This window comes from Lathyrus oleraceus, chromosome 3 (genome assembly GCF_024323335.1).
Source record: "Lathyrus oleraceus cultivar Zhongwan6 chromosome 3, CAAS_Psat_ZW6_1.0, whole genome shotgun sequence".
Classification (NCBI taxonomy): domain Eukaryota; kingdom Viridiplantae; phylum Streptophyta; class Magnoliopsida; order Fabales; family Fabaceae; genus Lathyrus; species Lathyrus oleraceus.
In genome coordinates this window covers 270,751,721-270,768,571 of record NC_066581.1, presented here as the reverse complement: position 1 = coordinate 270,768,571, position 16,851 = coordinate 270,751,721, and the positions used below count along the sequence as shown (strand labels likewise).

At 46.9% G+C, this 16,851-nt stretch overlaps 3 protein-coding genes across 4 annotated transcripts; 1 reads left to right on the top strand and 2 right to left on the bottom strand.

The window, feature by feature from the left end:
• Positions 1–1,152: 1,152 nt before the first annotated feature.
• Positions 1,153–5,642, bottom strand: LOC127126916 (TPR repeat-containing protein ZIP4). Its single transcript, XM_051055950.1, has 5 exons — positions 4,260–5,642; positions 3,107–3,296; positions 2,995–3,027; positions 2,100–2,717; positions 1,153–1,940 (listed from the first exon to the last, which is right to left on the bottom strand). Exons 1-5 carry the CDS (start codon positions 5,588–5,590, stop codon positions 1,317–1,319), a joined length of 2,796 nt encoding a protein of 931 aa, XP_050911907.1. The 5' UTR covers positions 5,591–5,642; the 3' UTR covers positions 1,153–1,316.
• A 2,177-nt stretch (positions 5,643–7,819) lies between these two features.
• LOC127126915 (uncharacterized) lies at positions 7,820–10,453 on the top strand. Of its 2 annotated transcripts, none has more exons than XM_051055949.1 (2): positions 7,820–7,892; positions 9,284–10,453. In XM_051055949.1, the coding sequence occupies exons 1-2, from the start codon at positions 7,886–7,888 to the stop codon at positions 10,306–10,308; spliced, it is 1,032 nt and encodes a 343-aa protein (XP_050911906.1). In that variant the 5' UTR covers positions 7,820–7,885; the 3' UTR covers positions 10,309–10,453. The 2 variants fall into 2 exon arrangements, with proteins under 2 accessions (XP_050911906.1, XP_050911905.1); XM_051055948.1 differs by lacking the exon at positions 7,820–7,892 and adding an exon at positions 8,921–9,207.
• Positions 10,454–10,800: 347 nt separating this feature from the next.
• LOC127130790 (uncharacterized) lies at positions 10,801–16,401 on the bottom strand. The gene is made up of 2 exons (XM_051059754.1): positions 11,942–16,401; positions 10,801–11,302 (listed from the first exon to the last, which is right to left on the bottom strand). Exons 1-2 carry the CDS (start codon positions 16,399–16,401, stop codon positions 10,801–10,803), a joined length of 4,962 nt encoding a protein of 1,653 aa, XP_050915711.1.
• Between the last annotated feature and the right edge of the window lie 450 nt (positions 16,402–16,851).

Here is a 16,851-nt window from a genome sequence, read left to right as displayed (position 1 = left end):
TGGCAAATAATCTATTTGTTAGCTCCTTAATAAGTGGAGATTAGTTTAACTTGTTACAACCTGTAATTTAGGAAATACAAGTACATGACCAACAAACTGGAACAATGTAACAGATAATGTCCAAAACAGGATTGAGACATCTTGCTGTTATCTGTGTAGGAAAACAACAGAAGTGAATGATAAGGTGCACACAACTAGGTGTCCCTCCATTCTAGGATGACATAGAAGGAGAGGTCGTGACACTATGAAAAGGTGCACATGAGTACAGAGTATAATAACTGTCTTGCTGTAATATGTACAATGTTAGATCAGATGTCATGACTTGAAGTAGAACATCTGAATACTGACTATGCCAGAATTACACTTAGGATTAGTCTCTTCATCTCCTCCCATCTTCTTAAATTTCAAAATCTCTCCCCCTTTTCAAAAATCTTCTTTGTTTGTGATTTCTAAACTTAAACTTTATTGCAAATTAGAAACTTTAGTTTTATGTCATTGCATTTTTAAACTCTTTTCTTAAATCAAACTTGTAAATGAATCTAACCATATTAATTTAAAATTTCAAAAGACAAAAAGAACTAACACCCATTCAAACTCTTTTAGACACTTTGTGCCTCTTTTAAATTTAAATTTTGATTAAAAACAATCCACTCATTTTGAAATTGATACCACGAACTACGAGGTTTTGATCCCTCATTTTTATGTTGGTATGTAGGCACAAGTCCGAAGGTCTTGTCAAACATAAAAATATAATCAATGAATTCTCTTCTCATCCCCATACTTTATTTATTGCAAATATCTTTTATATCAAAAACACATACACACATAAAAAAGGGCTCCCTAGGAGTACTTATGACACTTTGGGTGCTAACACTTTCCCTCTGTGTAATCAATCCTCTTACCTATAATCTCTATCATTTTATTAGTTTTGATTTAAAAACTTCTTATCTTTAGGTTTTGTTCGTACTTTTCCTTTTTATTTTTGGAAATAATAAAAACACGGTGACAACTCTAATTTTATTGACGATAAACTTATTCATAGCATGTAGCATGTAATTACGGTGAATATTTTGGTGTGGGTGAACACCATGGAAATTTTAATTGCAGGAGAGTAGTCTCAACTAGTTTGGACTTTTTTTTTTTTTTTGGTATAAAGGAAATGTTTGAGGAAAATTACTAACCGACAATAGTATGTACTTTACACACAATTTCCAATGAAAAATCTAGATCCTTTCTACATTTACAGGAACTAAGCTCTGTCCTGTACAATTTATATGTATTCTATAACTAGAAACCGGATTTGAAATTCATGCATATCAATGCTTTTTCTCTAACTTGCTAAGGACATCTTCCATGCATGCTTTGTAAACTTCCATGCCTGGAACATGTTTTGCAATGTCGAACCCAACATTCATCCATTTCTTCCCCATTTCAATCTGACCCAACCTCACTGGCACTGCTGCTCGGTTCCATGCAGTCATGGCAAGCCACTTTCCTTCTTCAATTGGATATTCACCTTCCTTCAAACCAACCATTATCCTATAGGCTTGCTTGTACATGCTATATACAAGATCATCATCTTTATCACCCTTGTGAATGCTAGCAATGGCTATAAGCTTGCGAACAACAAGAGCAACATTTGGATAATCTGGAACAGGAGATGAAAGGAAAGATGAGAGACACTCGTTTAGAGCGAAGGTGGCTACTTCGTGATTCGACCGCGGTCCCTGTGAGGCATGTAGGCCAATCTGAAGAAGGTACTGAGGCCTGCAAGCCTTTGAACTGGCAAAACTTTTCACTGTGAAGAGTTGTGATCCTATGTCATTTAACCTTCCTTGTACATCATAAGCACAGAATGTGTGCATGTAGAAAAGGTCAGGTGCAATGGTATTCAATTGGCTATCATTAACAGAGTTCCCAGCTGAAATTGACTTTAGCATCTGCATCAAGATTCACAATTAAAATATAACCTAACAAATTAAAAACAAATGACTTTTGATAGTAAAATACAAATTAATTTATCTATCAAGAAAAATTGACCGATTTGAAAAAGACTAATTATCAGGTACCGTGTAATGAAGAAAACACCATTATCATACCTGTCCGGCTCTATCTAGTAAAGTTACAGCCTGTTTGACTTCAGTTTCTGACATAGCAGCTTTCCTCTGAAATTCTAAAGCTATCATTGATGACACGGAAAGCACTAATGATTTACAAGCCATGACATTGTTCTCATCATCAGATCCTTTAACTAGAGCATAAAAGTTTGATGCAAGTCTTAAAAACTCAGCAGACAATTCATAGTTCTTATCATGTCCTGTTTTTGTACCATAATTCCATGAAGTCACAGCAAACCAATTTAGCTCACGTCTTCCAACCTCCTCTTTTCCAAAGAAGCAATCAGAACCAAGTTCGGATGCTCGGGTATGGGCATGTTTTAAGGTTTTAAGAATTTTCTGTTCATTATCCGGTTCTTGAGATAGGACAGTGACCAAGGTGCGCATAACTGTTACTTCTGCTGTTGGCATGGACTTTCCTGAAGCATAGAAGTTTAGCATTGTTGATAGAGAGGCAACTGCAACAGGTCGAGCACTGCAAGCAACAGCTTCATGGGCTGAAAGTGAGAGAAAATCTGGTTGAAAGTCAAGGCACATGGTCATTGCTTCAATTTGAGTAATAGCACCTTGGATGTCTTTCTTTTGGAGATAAATTTTGTACTGAATTAAAAAAAATGAAAAGTTAATTTAAGTTCTCATGTCATTCGAATTATCAACACTATTCTAATTAGAAGCAAGTGAGCTTAGTTATAAGTAGTAACCAACTTAAGACATTGATTATGAAATCAATGTAAAGTGTCTCCATAAGATCCAAACCTATCTGTAAAATATTGTGAGTTTGTCAGCTGTTTTAAGCCACCTATATTTATGTATATATGTGTGTTGTGACATAGATACAGAAGAACCAATACACACGGAGAGATAGAGAAGAGGGTACCTTAAGAAAAGCACAGACAACATTGGGCTCAAGCTGCAGAGATGGAAAAAGAAGAATGATTTTTCTTATTTGAGTAATGCAACAAATTCAGAAGTCTAATTTTCAACAATACCTTCTCAGCCTCATCGATGTATTCTTTGGCACGATCCAGCTGCAAGAGACCAAGGTGGCAGAGACACAAAACTCTATAGCCCTTGGCTCTAAGTATTCTGTTTTCTGTGTCATGTGCAATATATAGCATTGATTTTTCGAAAAGTTCTGCACTGGTCTGATAATCTTTTGACTGAAAATTGTCAGCACCACTGAAAATCACGTAGAAATATTGAGATCAGTGGTATCACTTGAAAGAAAATCTTCAAAGGTGTAGCCCAATCATATGAAATGCAAATATTCATCCAGTAAATTGTAAACCCTTCCAACATATTTCTGATGCAGTGCTCTGAAGGATGTAATTTCTAGGGGTCATTAAAAAAAGATACACTGAAAGCAGTTGATAAAGACACAAGGGTCAACCTAGATGACTTAAAATGCACCAAGAGAATGAATGTAGTTGTCCAGAATCTATTTGAAAACCACAGAAAAGGGTCAACCTAGATGACTTTAAATGTACCAAGAGAATGAATGTAGGTGGTAGTTACTGCTTGATTAGATAAAAACTGTAGTTTCGGGAGTATTGTACATTATAGTATATGCATTGCACACTAAAACTGCATAGACATACTTATGGAAAAACTCGCCTGATTCTATTGGTTATTTACAAGAATGTGATTTGAATTGTATCTTTCTGTTTTACTTGACATTAATTCAGAAAATGTTCTGAAGCTGTGAAAACAAAACCCCAAAAAGGAAGCTTATATAGCCAATGTTGTACCCACTATATATGTATATTCAAACACAATAGTATTCTTACATCATATTCAATAAACAAAAATATGAACAGCAATTAGCTTATATTGAATTTCCTCTTAGATCAGTTCAACTTCAACCAAGAAAGCTATCTAGCAATTTCATAACTTCAAAAACTTTTGGTACATTCATTCACACACTTAGTACATATTGTGAAAACATTTAGGATGACAAAACATTAACATAACAAATCCAAAGAGTTCTATTTACGAAGTTAATCTGCTTAAGACACACACCACAGTGTCATCATCATGCAAAGGGCACAAAACAATCACATACTACATTCAAATTTATACACTCATGCAGCTAGCAGAAGAAACAGGTTAAGATGAACCAAAGAGTTAAAATATTATTTATACCAATTCCACAGAACAGCATGCATTGCTGTTCTATCCTTAGCAGCTTCCTTTCCTGCAAACAGCGTCACCACCCTTTCATCAGACACAAGCTCAGCAACAACTTTAGCCCTTACTTTACCCCCTTCGCCACCGCCGCCGAGCACCCTACTCGCTACCCTTACTGCAGCACCGGCACTGACATGACACCTCCCTAATAGCCCCAAAAACACCCCTTTCGCCGTCTCCGCTCCTGCTGTCCCAGCAGAACTAAAATAAGCCTCCACGGAAGACACCCAAACACCTTCTGGAATCCCTCTATCAATCACCATTCCCCTCAATTCCTTCTCCGCTTCGTTGTGCCTCCCTAGCCCTAACCAAGCCTTCATAGCCAAAACTGAAAGGCTTGGATGATCATCACCACCTTCGGCAGAATCTCTCAAAACCTTCACACACTTAATCACACTCTCAAATTCATCCTTTTGCAAATGGATAGCGGCGATGAACCTCAAAACCTTCCACCTTAACCCTCTGATTTCTACCTTCTCTTCCGGTGTTCTTGATGCACCGTATCCCTTCTCACAACTCTCCAACGCCTCGTTCATCAGTTTCAGCGCCTCACTCAAATCACGATTATCCGCGTCTTCACTGTTTTTCGATAGCGAGCATTTGCCAAACGCCATGAATTGCTTCGCAAGCTCCATGTAGTCCTCGCACGAACCAGAGAGCATGCTCTTGCTTCGGTTCAACAGTGCCACCGCGAGGTTCAGGTCACGAACCTCCCATGCAGTTCGGGACCGGGCAAGGTTCAAATCCAGCAACAATTTTCGTTCTCCGGTGTCAGTTATCGAAGCGACATCGAGTTTTGAGATCAGATCGGTGGCTCGCTCGAAGCATTGGGCAGCAAGATCAAACTTCCGGAGGTTGTGCCACAACAAGCCGGTCTTGTAGTAGAACGAAGCCGACTTGATCACCGGAGAAGGAATACCGGTAACGTCGCTGGCGATTGAGAGGAGGTCGGCTGTCAAATGTCGGAGTTCCGCCTGTTTTTCGGCGGTTGTGGTGGATGATGAAGAGCGGATAGTGGCGGTGTTGGAGATATCGACACAGACGTTCCAAAGACGGTAGCTGAGTTTCCAAATTTGAAGCTTCAATGAGTTGGAAAACGGAGCGAGTTGACTCAGATGAGTCAGGCATTGCCGGAGATTAACGGTGGCTGAGTCAGGTGGAAGCTTGTTGGCGGAGTCGGTTTCAATTTGCTTGACGATTGCCTCGAATCGGAAGAGAATGTGTTGATCATCTTCTTCTCCGTGGACTGTTCGGATCTCCGGCGAGGATATCTCAGCAATTCTCATAACTCTTGGCGGGAATTTTGAAAGTGGTTTTTCTTTTTCACCTTTTAGTCATTTTCTTTTATTTTATCGTTTTATTTTTATTTCAATTTTGTTTGCCCCCCTACTATTTCCCTCTTGATTATAAACGACAATAAAATTAAAACAAATTTCACTTTTATTAAATAGTTGGTTAAACGCAATTAATATCATTAATTTAAAAAATATATATTCTTAAACCTTAAATTCTATTTTGAATATATAAATACATTATAAACAAAAATAATATTATTAATTTCATAAAAAATATTCTTGAACTAATCAAACTCGGAGAAAAATGAGTTAATGATATATTATAAAAAAATATTCATATTCATTTAAAGATTTCAAGTTTATTGTTAGATTTTTAATTTGAATCGCATAATCATAAATAAATTTTGAAGACAGTCGCCAAACCATTCATCAAATTTTTCATAACATATTTGTCTTGTAAGTAATTTTTAAAATTTTCTATAACATATTTCTCTTGTAAATACTCTTTTAAATTTTCCATAAATTCCATAGCACTTTTTTTTTTTTTGTAGATCTAATATTTTCAATTGTCGTCATTCTCATCAAGTTTAAGGACAATAGGTTAGACTTTTCTCAAATTTCAAAGAGAGATTTTTTATTTTTTATTATGTACTACGTATGGATGACAAAAAAATCCGTATCCACGGGTGAAATCCGTTACGGATACGGATTAGATAGTTTAATAGATATTCACGGGTAAAATAAACGAATATTTAATTATTTGTTTTTTATGGGTCCAAATACATATTTGATGGTATCTGTATCCGCAGATATCCGCATCAGTTAATAATTAGTAAAATTATTTAAATATTAATTTATTTAATCTAAAATTATTATTAATAATATTATTATTATTAATATTATTATTATTATTATGTTGAATATGAAACTATTATTATTTTATTAAATTTAATATCATTAGTTATTTGATAAAAGAAGAAATAAAATATATGTGATTTATTTTTGTTATTATCATTATATGTTATTATAAGTTATGCCCATGGGTATCCATTGTCATTCTTAGTCCTTTGTAATGGTTGCGCTGCGAGTTTCTCATCCTTTAATCATGTATCTAAGTTCACATTTGGGAAAACCTGATCTTACCTGATCAGGAGGGCCTTCCAAGGTCTTGGTGAATGGGCCGGAGAATGAAATGAGAGGGGGGTGTACCTGCAAGGTGCTCCAATGCTTAAGTCAGAAAAGGTACAGAATGAGGTTATCAGAGTGTGAGTTAGAATACCTGCCCCTTTGCCATGAAAGGGGTATTTATATTGAGCCCCCAGCGCTGGGCCAAGGCTCCTAATGGGCTGGATTAGCTAGGCCCAAGGAGGAGCTGCCAGGGGACGCGTAAGAAGCGTTAAGACCTAGACCAAGGTCTGCCCCCTGGTCCAACTGCCCCTATCCCTAAGGAGACAATATAGGGGAGTTGGGTGACGTGGTGAGTGAGATGCCGTTACGGCTCTGCCCGACACAACTTAGGTGTCCGCGGCGTGGGTTGACGATGAGTGGATGGAGATCGTATGGGGAGGACCCGCTCGTTGTCCGACACGTATTTGAGGGGCCGGGGAGACGTTCTTCGGGCGGACGGTCGTTCACCTGACGTGTCCTCGTGGTCGTTTGGACATGGTCGTTTGGACGTGGGCTTGGCGAGCATTGGGCCGTGCCGTGCCTAGTGTCATGGCCCAGTCCAGAACAGGAGCCCCCCAAGTCGAGTCTCTGAGCCAGAGAGATGACTTATGTTTCAACTGAGGGTTCCCCGAGACGATGGGGAAGCTTGATCGTTAGACAGGTGAGGTCGTAACAGACCTGTTCATGACCGACCCTTTCTCCGGGAATGTCGGGGATGGAGGTGATCGGTTGGTCTGCACCTTCCTTGTGGTAAACGTGGGTATGACGCGGGGAGGTGGCGTCTTGGTGAGTCGAGGAGACGGATAGGTGCTCGGGTCGTTTCAGTTTCTTATCTTTGATAGACGTGTCTCAGAATTAGTGGGGTCGCTTCGTTTCGTGTGCAAAGACGGCGTAGGCAGGCTAGGCAATGATGACCTAGCGTGTTGGTCCACGTGCCAAGCCCTATAAAAAAGGGGTTGAGTAACTTCATTTCCACTTTTTTCGCTCACACGTTCACCGGAGTTCTCCACATTCTCCCTCGTTTGCTCGCTCTACCGTCTGGACCGACGTCTCCGCCCGTCCTCCTATCTGAACCACCGTCTTCTGCTCGGGCACCACCGTACCCCTTTCAACTTAACTATGTCAGGTATGATTTTCCACTGTGATCCACTGTTTTTCCTTGTTGTTTTCTGTCAAACGCATGCTATTTTTGTAGAAATGTGGTTAGGTTTAACTTAGGAATAGTGTAGTGGACTGTAGGTGTATATTAGATGGTAGAAAATAGGGTTGGGATCATGCTGTACCGGGCATAAATTTCATATGCCGGGCAATACTTGCATAGGCTGTATGAAGTTTATGCCCGGTCTCCATAGAATGCGCGCGTCACCGAGTTGAGCACGGTTAGTGTCCGTCGCCGCTACGCCCTTTCACTTGACCTGCGGTGGAAGGGTGGATTTGATATGACGTCGAATTCACTCTTTCTGTCTGCGTTTCAGGTGCTACCGGGCGCTTACGACCGAGGAGGGAAGATTCTGGGTTCTCCACCGAAGACGCGACAATCGCTCGTCTCCCTGTCGGGGATGGGAGTGTCCGAGATGGTACCGAACACGCCTCCTCTTCCGGGCAGGTCGACTTCTCATGGGTTGCGGACGAGCCCTTGGAGGAGGAATCAGACTTCTGTGACGAGGCCATCATTGCTTACGCTATGGTCGAGACCATAAGCCGGGAGGATCCACCAAACTGGTATTGCTGCGCCCCCAAGGAAGAAGACCGCATTTGCCATCATTTCCCGGGGAAGCAGTTCACCATGTATGAATTTGCTTTCCGCGAGGCGGGGATTAGACTGCCCTTCAACTCCTTCCAGATGTCGGTCTTCAAGTGGCTCCGGCTGGCGCCGTCCCAACTACATCCTAATGCTCTCGCATTTATGCGGGCATTCGAGTTAGTTTGCCAGTTCCTCGGCATTGGTTGCACCCGGGCTCTCTTCTTCCACGTTTTCCATCTCCAGAGGTCCGGTTCCCGTGGTCGCCACAGTTGGGTTTCTTTCAAGCAGCCCGTGCGTCTGTTCAAGACGTACGAGGATTCTGTTCGCCATTTCAAAAACCGGTGGTACGTGGTGATGCCGATTACCCGGGCTGCCCTTCACTCTCTATACTACTATCAGCGGGAACCCAATGGGGAGGAGACGCTGATGTCGAAGATACCGCTGAGGTGGCAGCGTGATCATTTCGATCTCTCCACGGCGCATTACCGAGTCAAGTATGCGATGCTCGGCGAGGAGGATAGGCTCGCGTACAAGAAGCTGGTCGATTACGTGCAGAGCTTCAGCTTGGGGTTCTGGGCGAATCGACAGGGCGTGCCCTACCTGGATGAGGCCGGGGAACTAATCACCGAGGCGCGTTATATCAATACGAAGGCTCTGCTCGAGTGTGATACCGAGGAGGAAGCTCTGGCGTTATTGAGTAGGCAGACTTTGTTTAGCTTTTTATTTCTGTTTATGACTTCGCTCGCTAATGTTGGTGTGTAATTTATTTGCAGGTGCCATGCCCAATGCTCGTGATCGGGTGCTGAAGCTAGCGAATCAGGTCGGCGCTCCTGACCGGGTGCCCAAGAAGAAGAAGAAAACTGTGGCCCGTCCCTTGGAGACTGCTGGCGATGCCGGGGCTAGTCCCTCGCAGGCGGCGAGCGTGATTCCTTCCTCTCCTCCTCGATCTAACCCGATCAACATTCCTGATAGCAGTCCGTCGCCAGCGGCTTCTCCCCTCCATAAACGGAAGCGTCCGGCTGGGGCCCTTACCAGGTCGTCTCCAGGAAGTTCGAATGGACCGGGCAGCTATCTTCTACCTCCCTGCTATGTGGAACGGTCGTTCTTCAAGGCCGAGGAGTCGATTGCTGTGCCTGCGCCTGAGGCCAAGGCTATTCTGGACCAGGATGTTGCTGCCCGGAGGAAAGATCTGGCCAGGGATATTGCTGCTGTCATCCGGGTGATGGAGACGGCCATGGTTTTGACCGACACTTCGGTCTCCACCGCCTCGCTGGAGGATGCCCTTTTGCAGGTTCGGACGGAGAAGGAAAGACTATCTAAAGATCTGTCGGACTACAAAAAAGAGCATCAGCTGCAGGAAGGGCTGAGCCAGAAGCTGGAGGAGGTGGAAAAGGAGAGGGACCAGTTGAAGGCTGCTAAGGCGAGCTTGGAAGAGCAGGTGGTCGACCATCAGAAGCTGACCGAGGACAACGCTGGCCTACGGGCTCAGGTTGAGTCTCTCGAGGGAAAGGTCCGTCCTCTGGCAGATGAGACCGAGGAGGAACGCGCCCTTGGTTCGCGCGGTGAGCTGCTAGGGCATATTCGGACTCTCAACCAAGATCTCGTGGCCTGCTTCAAAGAGGGTTTCGACAATGCTGTCGAGCAGCTCGGGCTTCTGAACCCTGAGTTGGTGACAGTAGGGTCGGCCTATAACTGCTGCGTCCGGGATGGTGAGATTATCTGCCCGTTTGAAGCGGAGGAGGAGCTGGGGGGAGAAGAAGAAGAAGAGGATGAAGAGGTGCTCCGAGCGGAGTCTTAGTTTATTTGTTTTTCTTTGATTTTAGTTATCATGGCCTGCGTGCCTTATGTATTTGGCCTTCGGGCGTTGTAATATGGCCTTCGGGCGTACTTGGCTTCGGCCGCTCTTATCGTTTTTAATGTATGAATATTTACGTTATCATTCATTGTGCTCGTTTGTGTTTGATACTTGTTTGTATGAGTTCGTACTCTACTCGACTTTGTTAATCTCCTCGGTTTAGGGAACCGACGAAGTGTCGGGCTTTGTGCCCGTGGGTATCGAGGCCCGGGTCCGTTGTTCGAACCCTGGTCCCGAGGCTTGGGCCCTCCCATCGCGAGCTGGGTGCCCTGCCAGTCCTGGTACTTCGACGTTGAGTCTTGGTCAAGATCCCAACCGTCGGGGAGGGTTGTGTTTGTTATGTGACCCCGGATCGTTCCCGGGTCTCGTGGTTCCTCCCTGGGGTTTTGGGGACGAAGAGCGTGGTCGTACCTGCCACGTCTCCCCGTGGTGTATTTAGCTGTAATATTGTCTAAGTTTTTCTGCGTTCCATGGTCGAGCGAGTTGTTCTCCTTGTAGGTTTTCTAGGTAATAGGCCCCGTTGCTCGTTTTGTCGCGGACGCGGTAAGGGCCTTCCCAGTTGGCCGCCAGTTTGCCCTCTCTCGGGTTTTTCTGGTTTCTTCTGAGGACCAGGGTGCCGACCTGGAACTCTCTTTTTATGACTTTCGCGTCATGGCGTAGTGCTATTTTTTGTTTGAGGGTTGTTTCCCTGAGAGCTGCTTCGGAACGTATCTCCTCGACTAGGTCGAGCTCGGCTCTAAGGGTTTCATCGTTCATTTCCTCGTCTAGGGGCTCCTCCGTCCTCCTCGTTGGCGCCCGTATCTCCACCGGGATGACTGCCTCGGTGCCGTAAGTTAGTCGGAACGGGGTTTCCCCGGTGGTAGAATGTGGTGTCGTGCGGTAGGCCCATAGCACGCTATGTAGCTCCTCGACCCATGCCCTCTTTGCCTCACCGAGTCTGCGTTTGAGGCCACGTAAGATTACCCTATTGGCCGCCTCTGCTTGCCCGTTCGTCTGCGGATGCTCGACAGACGTGAAATGCTGTGTGGTGCCCAGGCTGGCGATGAAGTCCTGGAATCCTCCGTCCGTGAATTGTGTCCCGTTGTCTGTGACAAGTGCCTGGGGTATACCGAACCGAGCGAGGATGTTGCGTTTGAAGAACCGGAGAATGTTCTGCGCGGTTATTTTAGCCAGTGCCTCCGCCTCGATCCATTTGGTGAAGTAATCCACCCCGACGATGAGGTATTTATTCTGATATGATCCGGTGACGAAGGGTCCGAGGATGTCCATGCCCCACCACGCGAAGGGCCATGGGGAAGACAGTGATTTGAGGTCGTTCGGGGGTGCGAGGTGCATGTCGGCATGTCGTTGGCATTTGTCACATCTTTTGACGTGCTCTTTCGAATCGTTTTGCATGGTCGGCCAGTAGTAGCCTGCTCGAAGGGCTTTTCGTGCGAGCGATCGTCCGCCGAGGTGTTGAGCGTTAATTCCCCGGTGTATCTCTCCAAGTATGTCGGGGACTTTCTCTTCCTCGACGCATTTGAGTAGTGGGATGGAGAATCCTCTCCGGTAGAGTTTGCCTTCGAGGAGTACGTACGAGCATGCGCGTCGTTTGACAGTGGTCGCCTCTTTCGGGTCAGCCGGGAGTTCGTCTCGTGTGAGGTAATTGTAGATGGGTGTCATCCAACAGCGGGCATCTCCAATAGCGTTGACCTCGAGTGGAGGCGGTAGTTTGTCGATGCTGGGCCGAGGGAGAATTTCTTGGATTACTGATTTATTCCCACCCTTTTTCCTCGTGCTGGCTAGTTTCGAGAGAACGTCTGCCCGTGTGTTGTGCTCGCGGGGTATGTGTTGAACTTCCCATTTTTCAAATCTATCAAGTTTTTCTTTGACGAGGGACAAGTACTCGAGGAGGTTGTCGTTCTTGGCTCGGTATTCTCCTCGCACTTGTGAGGCCACGAGCTGGGAGTCGGTGGATATTTTTACCTCTTTTGCTCCCAGGTCCTCGGCTAACCTCAGGCCTGCGAGGAAGGCTTCGTATTCGGCTTGGTTGTTTGATGTTGGGAACGCTAGCGCTAATGATACCTCTATCAGGATCCCTTCTTCATTTTCGAGGATGATCCCGGCCCCGCTGCCTGATGTGTTAGAGGCGCCATCGACGAAGATCGTCCATTTGTGGGCGCTCTCTGCTGGAGTCGGGCAGTGGGTCATCTCCGCGACGAAGTCGGCCAGTGCCTGAGCTTTCAAGGCTTTCCTACTTTCGTATTGTATGTCGAATTCGGAGAGTTCCAGTGACCATTTGAGCATCCTCCCGGCCATATCCGGGCGCCCGAGCAGCTGTTTGATTGGCTGGTCGGTCCTCACCTTTATCGTGTGTGCGAGGAAGTAATATCGTAGTCTTCTCGCTGTGTTGATGAGGGCCAGGGCGACCTTTTCGATTTGCTGATATCGGAGCTCGGGGCCTTGGAGTGCTTTACTCGTAAAATAGATGGGTTTTTGTCCTTCGTCGGTTTCTCTTATTAGAACGGCGCTGACGGCCTCGGTTGCCACGGATAGGTATAAGTATAGGGTTTCCTGTTCTGATGGCCGTGATAAGACCGGGGGTTGGGACAGAACCTTCTTTAGATGGAGTAACGCTTGCTCGCATTCGTCGGTCCAGTCGAAGGTAGCCTCTTTGCGAAGGAGTCTGAAGAATGGCAATGCGTGCTGGGCGGACTTGGCGATGAAACGGGAGAGTGAGGCGAGCACTCCATTGAGTGACTGGATCGATTTTTTGGTTTTCGGGGTCGGAAACTCCGAGAATGCCCGGCATTTGTCGGGGTTGGCCTCTATCCCTCTTTTGGTGAGATAGAAACCGAGGAACTTGCCTGCCCGGACTCCGAACGTGCATTTTTCGGGGTTGAACCTCATTTTACACTGTCTCGCCTGCTCGAATACCTTCGCGAGGTGTCGAGCATGGGTTGTCTCCTCGTGTGATTTGACGATCATGTCGTCCATGTATACTTCGAGCATGTCCCCTATTTCGTCCTTGAAGACTTTGTTCATCATGCGTTGGTATGTAGCGCCAGCGTTCTTGAGCCCGAACGGCATCACGTTGTAATAGTAATTGCCCGTTGGGGTCATGAACGCTGTGTGTTTCTTGTCTGTGGGCGACATAGGGATCTGGTTGTATCCACTATATGCGTCCATGAAGGACAAGAGTTTAAAACCTGCAGAGTTGTCAACGAGCATGTCTATATTAGGGAGGGGGAAAGCATCTTTCGGGCAAGCCCTATTGAGATCAGTATAATCAACACACATGCGCCATTTTCCATTGTTTTTCTTAACGAGGACTACATTAGAGAGCCAGGTTGTGTACTGGGCTTCAGAAATAAAATTTGCCTCTAAGAGGTCTTTTACAGCTCGCTCGGCAGCTTCTGCCTTTTCGGGCGATTGCTTGCGTCTACGCTGTGCTATGGGCTTGGCTGCCCGGTCTAAAGCTAGCTTATGACACGCGATCTCGGGGTCCAGCCCGGGCATTTCTGCGGCATTCCACGCGAAGAGGTCCGAGTTCTCTTTGAGGCATGCTACTAGCTCTTCTCTTGTTTCCTCGGGTAGTCCTTTACCTATCTTCACCGTCCTTTCCGGATCGTCCCCAAGAGGAATGAGTTCGAACTCTCCGTCGGGGATTGGTCGGACCGGGTGTCCGAGAGAGCGTTCCTTGGGGAGCCTCCCCTCTTCGGTCTCGTCCAGCCCGATGCGACAGTCGAGGTCGATGGCGTTGATTCCTCGGGCAGGATCCCCGGTCCTGAGTTTTTTGTTGTTGCAGTTGCTCTTCGTGCTGACTACGGCCTGTCCTTTTACTGCGGCGTCGTAGCATCGCCGGGCTGCTTCGATGTCACCATGGATGGTGACCACACGTCCCAATTTGGTGTAGTATTTCATCTTTAGGTGGACGGTGGATGGGACCGCGGTGAGTTCGGCCAGTGTCGGACGTCCAAAGATGCAATTGTAGAGAGACGGACAGTCTACGACCAGGAATTGGATTTTGACTTCCCTGGCCGTTTCCTGTTCGCCGAAGGTGACGAGGAGCTCAACATATCCCCACGGTCTGGTTGTTGCTCCGTTGAATCCTTGGAGATCTGATCCGACGTAGGGGGCTAGGTTGGTCTTGTCTAGCTTCAGAGTCTTGAAGAGGTGGACGTACATGATATCCACTGAGCTGCCTTGGTCGACCAGGATGCGTCGTACGTCGAATTGGGCCATCTTTGCCCTTATCAATAGTGGGATGCCCGAGTTCGGGGATCCGCCCGGGAGTTCCTCCAGGAAGAAGGATATTGGGTTGGATTTTCCCCGGTATTTTGTCAATGTCGCTTTCTGCTCGGGGGCAGTCAGTAGGAGTTCGTCGAACTTACGTTTGACGGAGAGGGCCGCGGATTCCCCGTTAGTTCCTCCTCCTGATATCACCAGTGTGGAAGGGAAGTTTTCCCAGGGGCTGAGTGCAGTGATCTTGCCCTCGGGCAATGGTTCGGGGAGGAAGAAATCTTCCGGTCGTGACACGCAGAGGGCCACTTGATAGGGAGAGTTGTCAGGGGGCGTGTCTTCCCGGGGTCTCTTCTTCTCTGGCTCGCCGTGTCTGGGAGCTTCGTTCTTCCTCGTATACTGCTTCAGGTGCCCCTCTTGGATTAAAATTTCTATCGCATCCTTCAGGTGGACGCAGTCTTCGGTCACGTGCCCGTGACTTCTGTGGAACCGGCAGTACTTTGATTTGTCGGTGTGGGGCTTTGGTGCAGACGGTTTTGGGAACCTGACCCTGCCCTGCTTAAATTCAGAGTTGATACATTCTGCGAGGATACGCTCTCGAGGAGCTGTCAGTAAGGTGTACTCGCTATATCTGCCCGCGGGGCCTCTTCCTTCCCGGAGCTCGCGAGGTCTTTCTTCTCTTCGTTTGTCTCCGTTGCGACGGGAAATGCTCGTGTCCTCGCGTTTCGAGTGCTCGGTCTCCCCAGCGTTACGTCCGCTGCGGGCATTGTGCGCCACCTGCTTTTCCTCGTATCTGATGTAGGCCTGGGCTTTATGCAGGAGCTCGTTTAAGGTGCGGGGAGGCTCGATCCCTACGGCTCTGCTAAGTTCACTGCCGGGCAAGAGACCTCTCTCGAGGAGATACTTCTTCATGTGCTCGGTGGTATCTACCTCGACAGCTTCCTGGTTGAATCGCTCGATGTATGAGCGCAGTGTTTCATTCTTCTTCTGCACTATGGCTTCAAGGGTCGCCTCGGTCTTGGGGTGACGACGGGAAGCTGTAAAGTGCCTGGTGAACATGGACCTCATGACTCTCCATGACGTAATGGACTCAGGGGCCAAGCTTTTGTACCAAGCCATGGCCCCTTTCCTGAGGGTCGTTGAGAACAGTCGGCATTTGAGGTGCCCGGTTATATCATTGCGGTAGTCGAGCATCGCGTTGACGTTGTCGACGTGATCGTCGGGATCTGTAGTCCCGTCGTACACAGCTAGATTTGGTGGTTTCTCCATGCCTTTGGGGAGCGGGGCTTCCATTATTGCCCGAGACAGGGGGCAATGCAAATCTTCCTCGTCGCTCCTTAAGGGAGACAGTTCGTTGTTGTCGGGGCTGCGTCCGCGCCTTGGTGATGTTCCCGCTCGACCACCGTCACGACGGGCGCGGGCCCTGCTGACGTGGGGTTCTGGAGAGCGACGACCTCGCTTCTTCGTTGGCTCCGAACGTTGTTGCATCCTACTCACCGGCTGGGGTCGGGCCTCTTGTCGTTCGGCTTCGAGGGCCATGATTCGTTCGTGTTGCTGGTGGAGCATAGAACCGGCCTGATTGAGGGCATTCACCATGGCAATCATTACGGCGTCTCCTTCAACGGGAACGGGAATGGGATGAAATGTCTCTGCCCCTAAATTGTGGGCGTGAGAGGCATCCCCGTTGTTTTGGGGCTCTGGAGACGGGGTGGATGGATGACCGTCCCGAGCGTCCGTTTCATGGGATGGCGGGCCGTCGTCCATATTGTGGTTGACGAGGGGACGGCTGTGATCGCTATGTTGTTCTCCGGCCATGTTGGAAGGACAGAAATAAATGAGCTTTTGATCCTCGTTTGATGAAGATGGGGATAGCTGGTTCCCACAGACGGCGCCACTGATCTTACCTGATCAGGAGGGCCTTCCAAGGTCTTGGTGAATGGGCCGGAGAATGAAATGAGAGGGGGGTGTACCTGCAAGGTGCTCCAATGCTTAAGTCAGAAAAGGTACAGAATGAGGTTATCAGAGTGTGAGTTAGAATACCTGCCCCTTTGCCATGAAAGGGGTATTTATATTGAGCCCCCAGCGCTGGGCCAAGGCTCCTAATGGGCTGGATTAGCTAGGCCCAAGGAGGAGCTGCCAGGGGACGCGTAAGAAGCGTTAAGACCTAGACCAAGGTCTGCCCCCTGGTCCAACTGCCCCTATCCCTAAGGAGACAATATAGGGGAGTTGGGTGACGTGGTGAGTGAGATGCCGTTACGGCTCTGC

Excerpts from the sequence above, each read along its gene's own strand:
- LOC127130790 (XM_051059754.1), bottom strand. The coding sequence starts at position 16,401 with ATGGCCGGAGAACAACATAGCGATCACAGCCGTCCCCTCGTCAACCAC. Across the intron at positions 11,303-11,941 it reads GTCAAACGACGCGCATGCTC|ACTCGGTGAGGCAAAGAGGG; the intron begins GTACGTACTCCT and ends CCTCAAACGCAG.
- LOC127126915 (XM_051055948.1), top strand. The coding sequence starts at position 8,937 with ATGTCGAAGATACCGCTGAGGTGGCAGCGTGATCATTTCGATCTCTCC. Across the intron at positions 9,208-9,283 it reads GGAAGCTCTGGCGTTATTGA|GTGCCATGCCCAATGCTCGT; the intron begins GTAGGCAGACTT and ends ATTTATTTGCAG.
- LOC127126916 (XM_051055950.1), bottom strand. The coding sequence starts at position 5,590 with ATGAGAATTGCTGAGATATCCTCGCCGGAGATCCGAACAGTCCACGGA. Across the intron at positions 3,028-3,106 it reads ACATCGATGAGGCTGAGAAG|CTTGAGCCCAATGTTGTCTG; the intron begins GTATTGTTGAAA and ends CCATCTCTGCAG. Across the intron at positions 2,718-2,994 it reads TTGTCTGTGCTTTTCTTAAG|TACAAAATTTATCTCCAAAA; the intron begins GTACCCTCTTCT and ends TTTTTAATTCAG.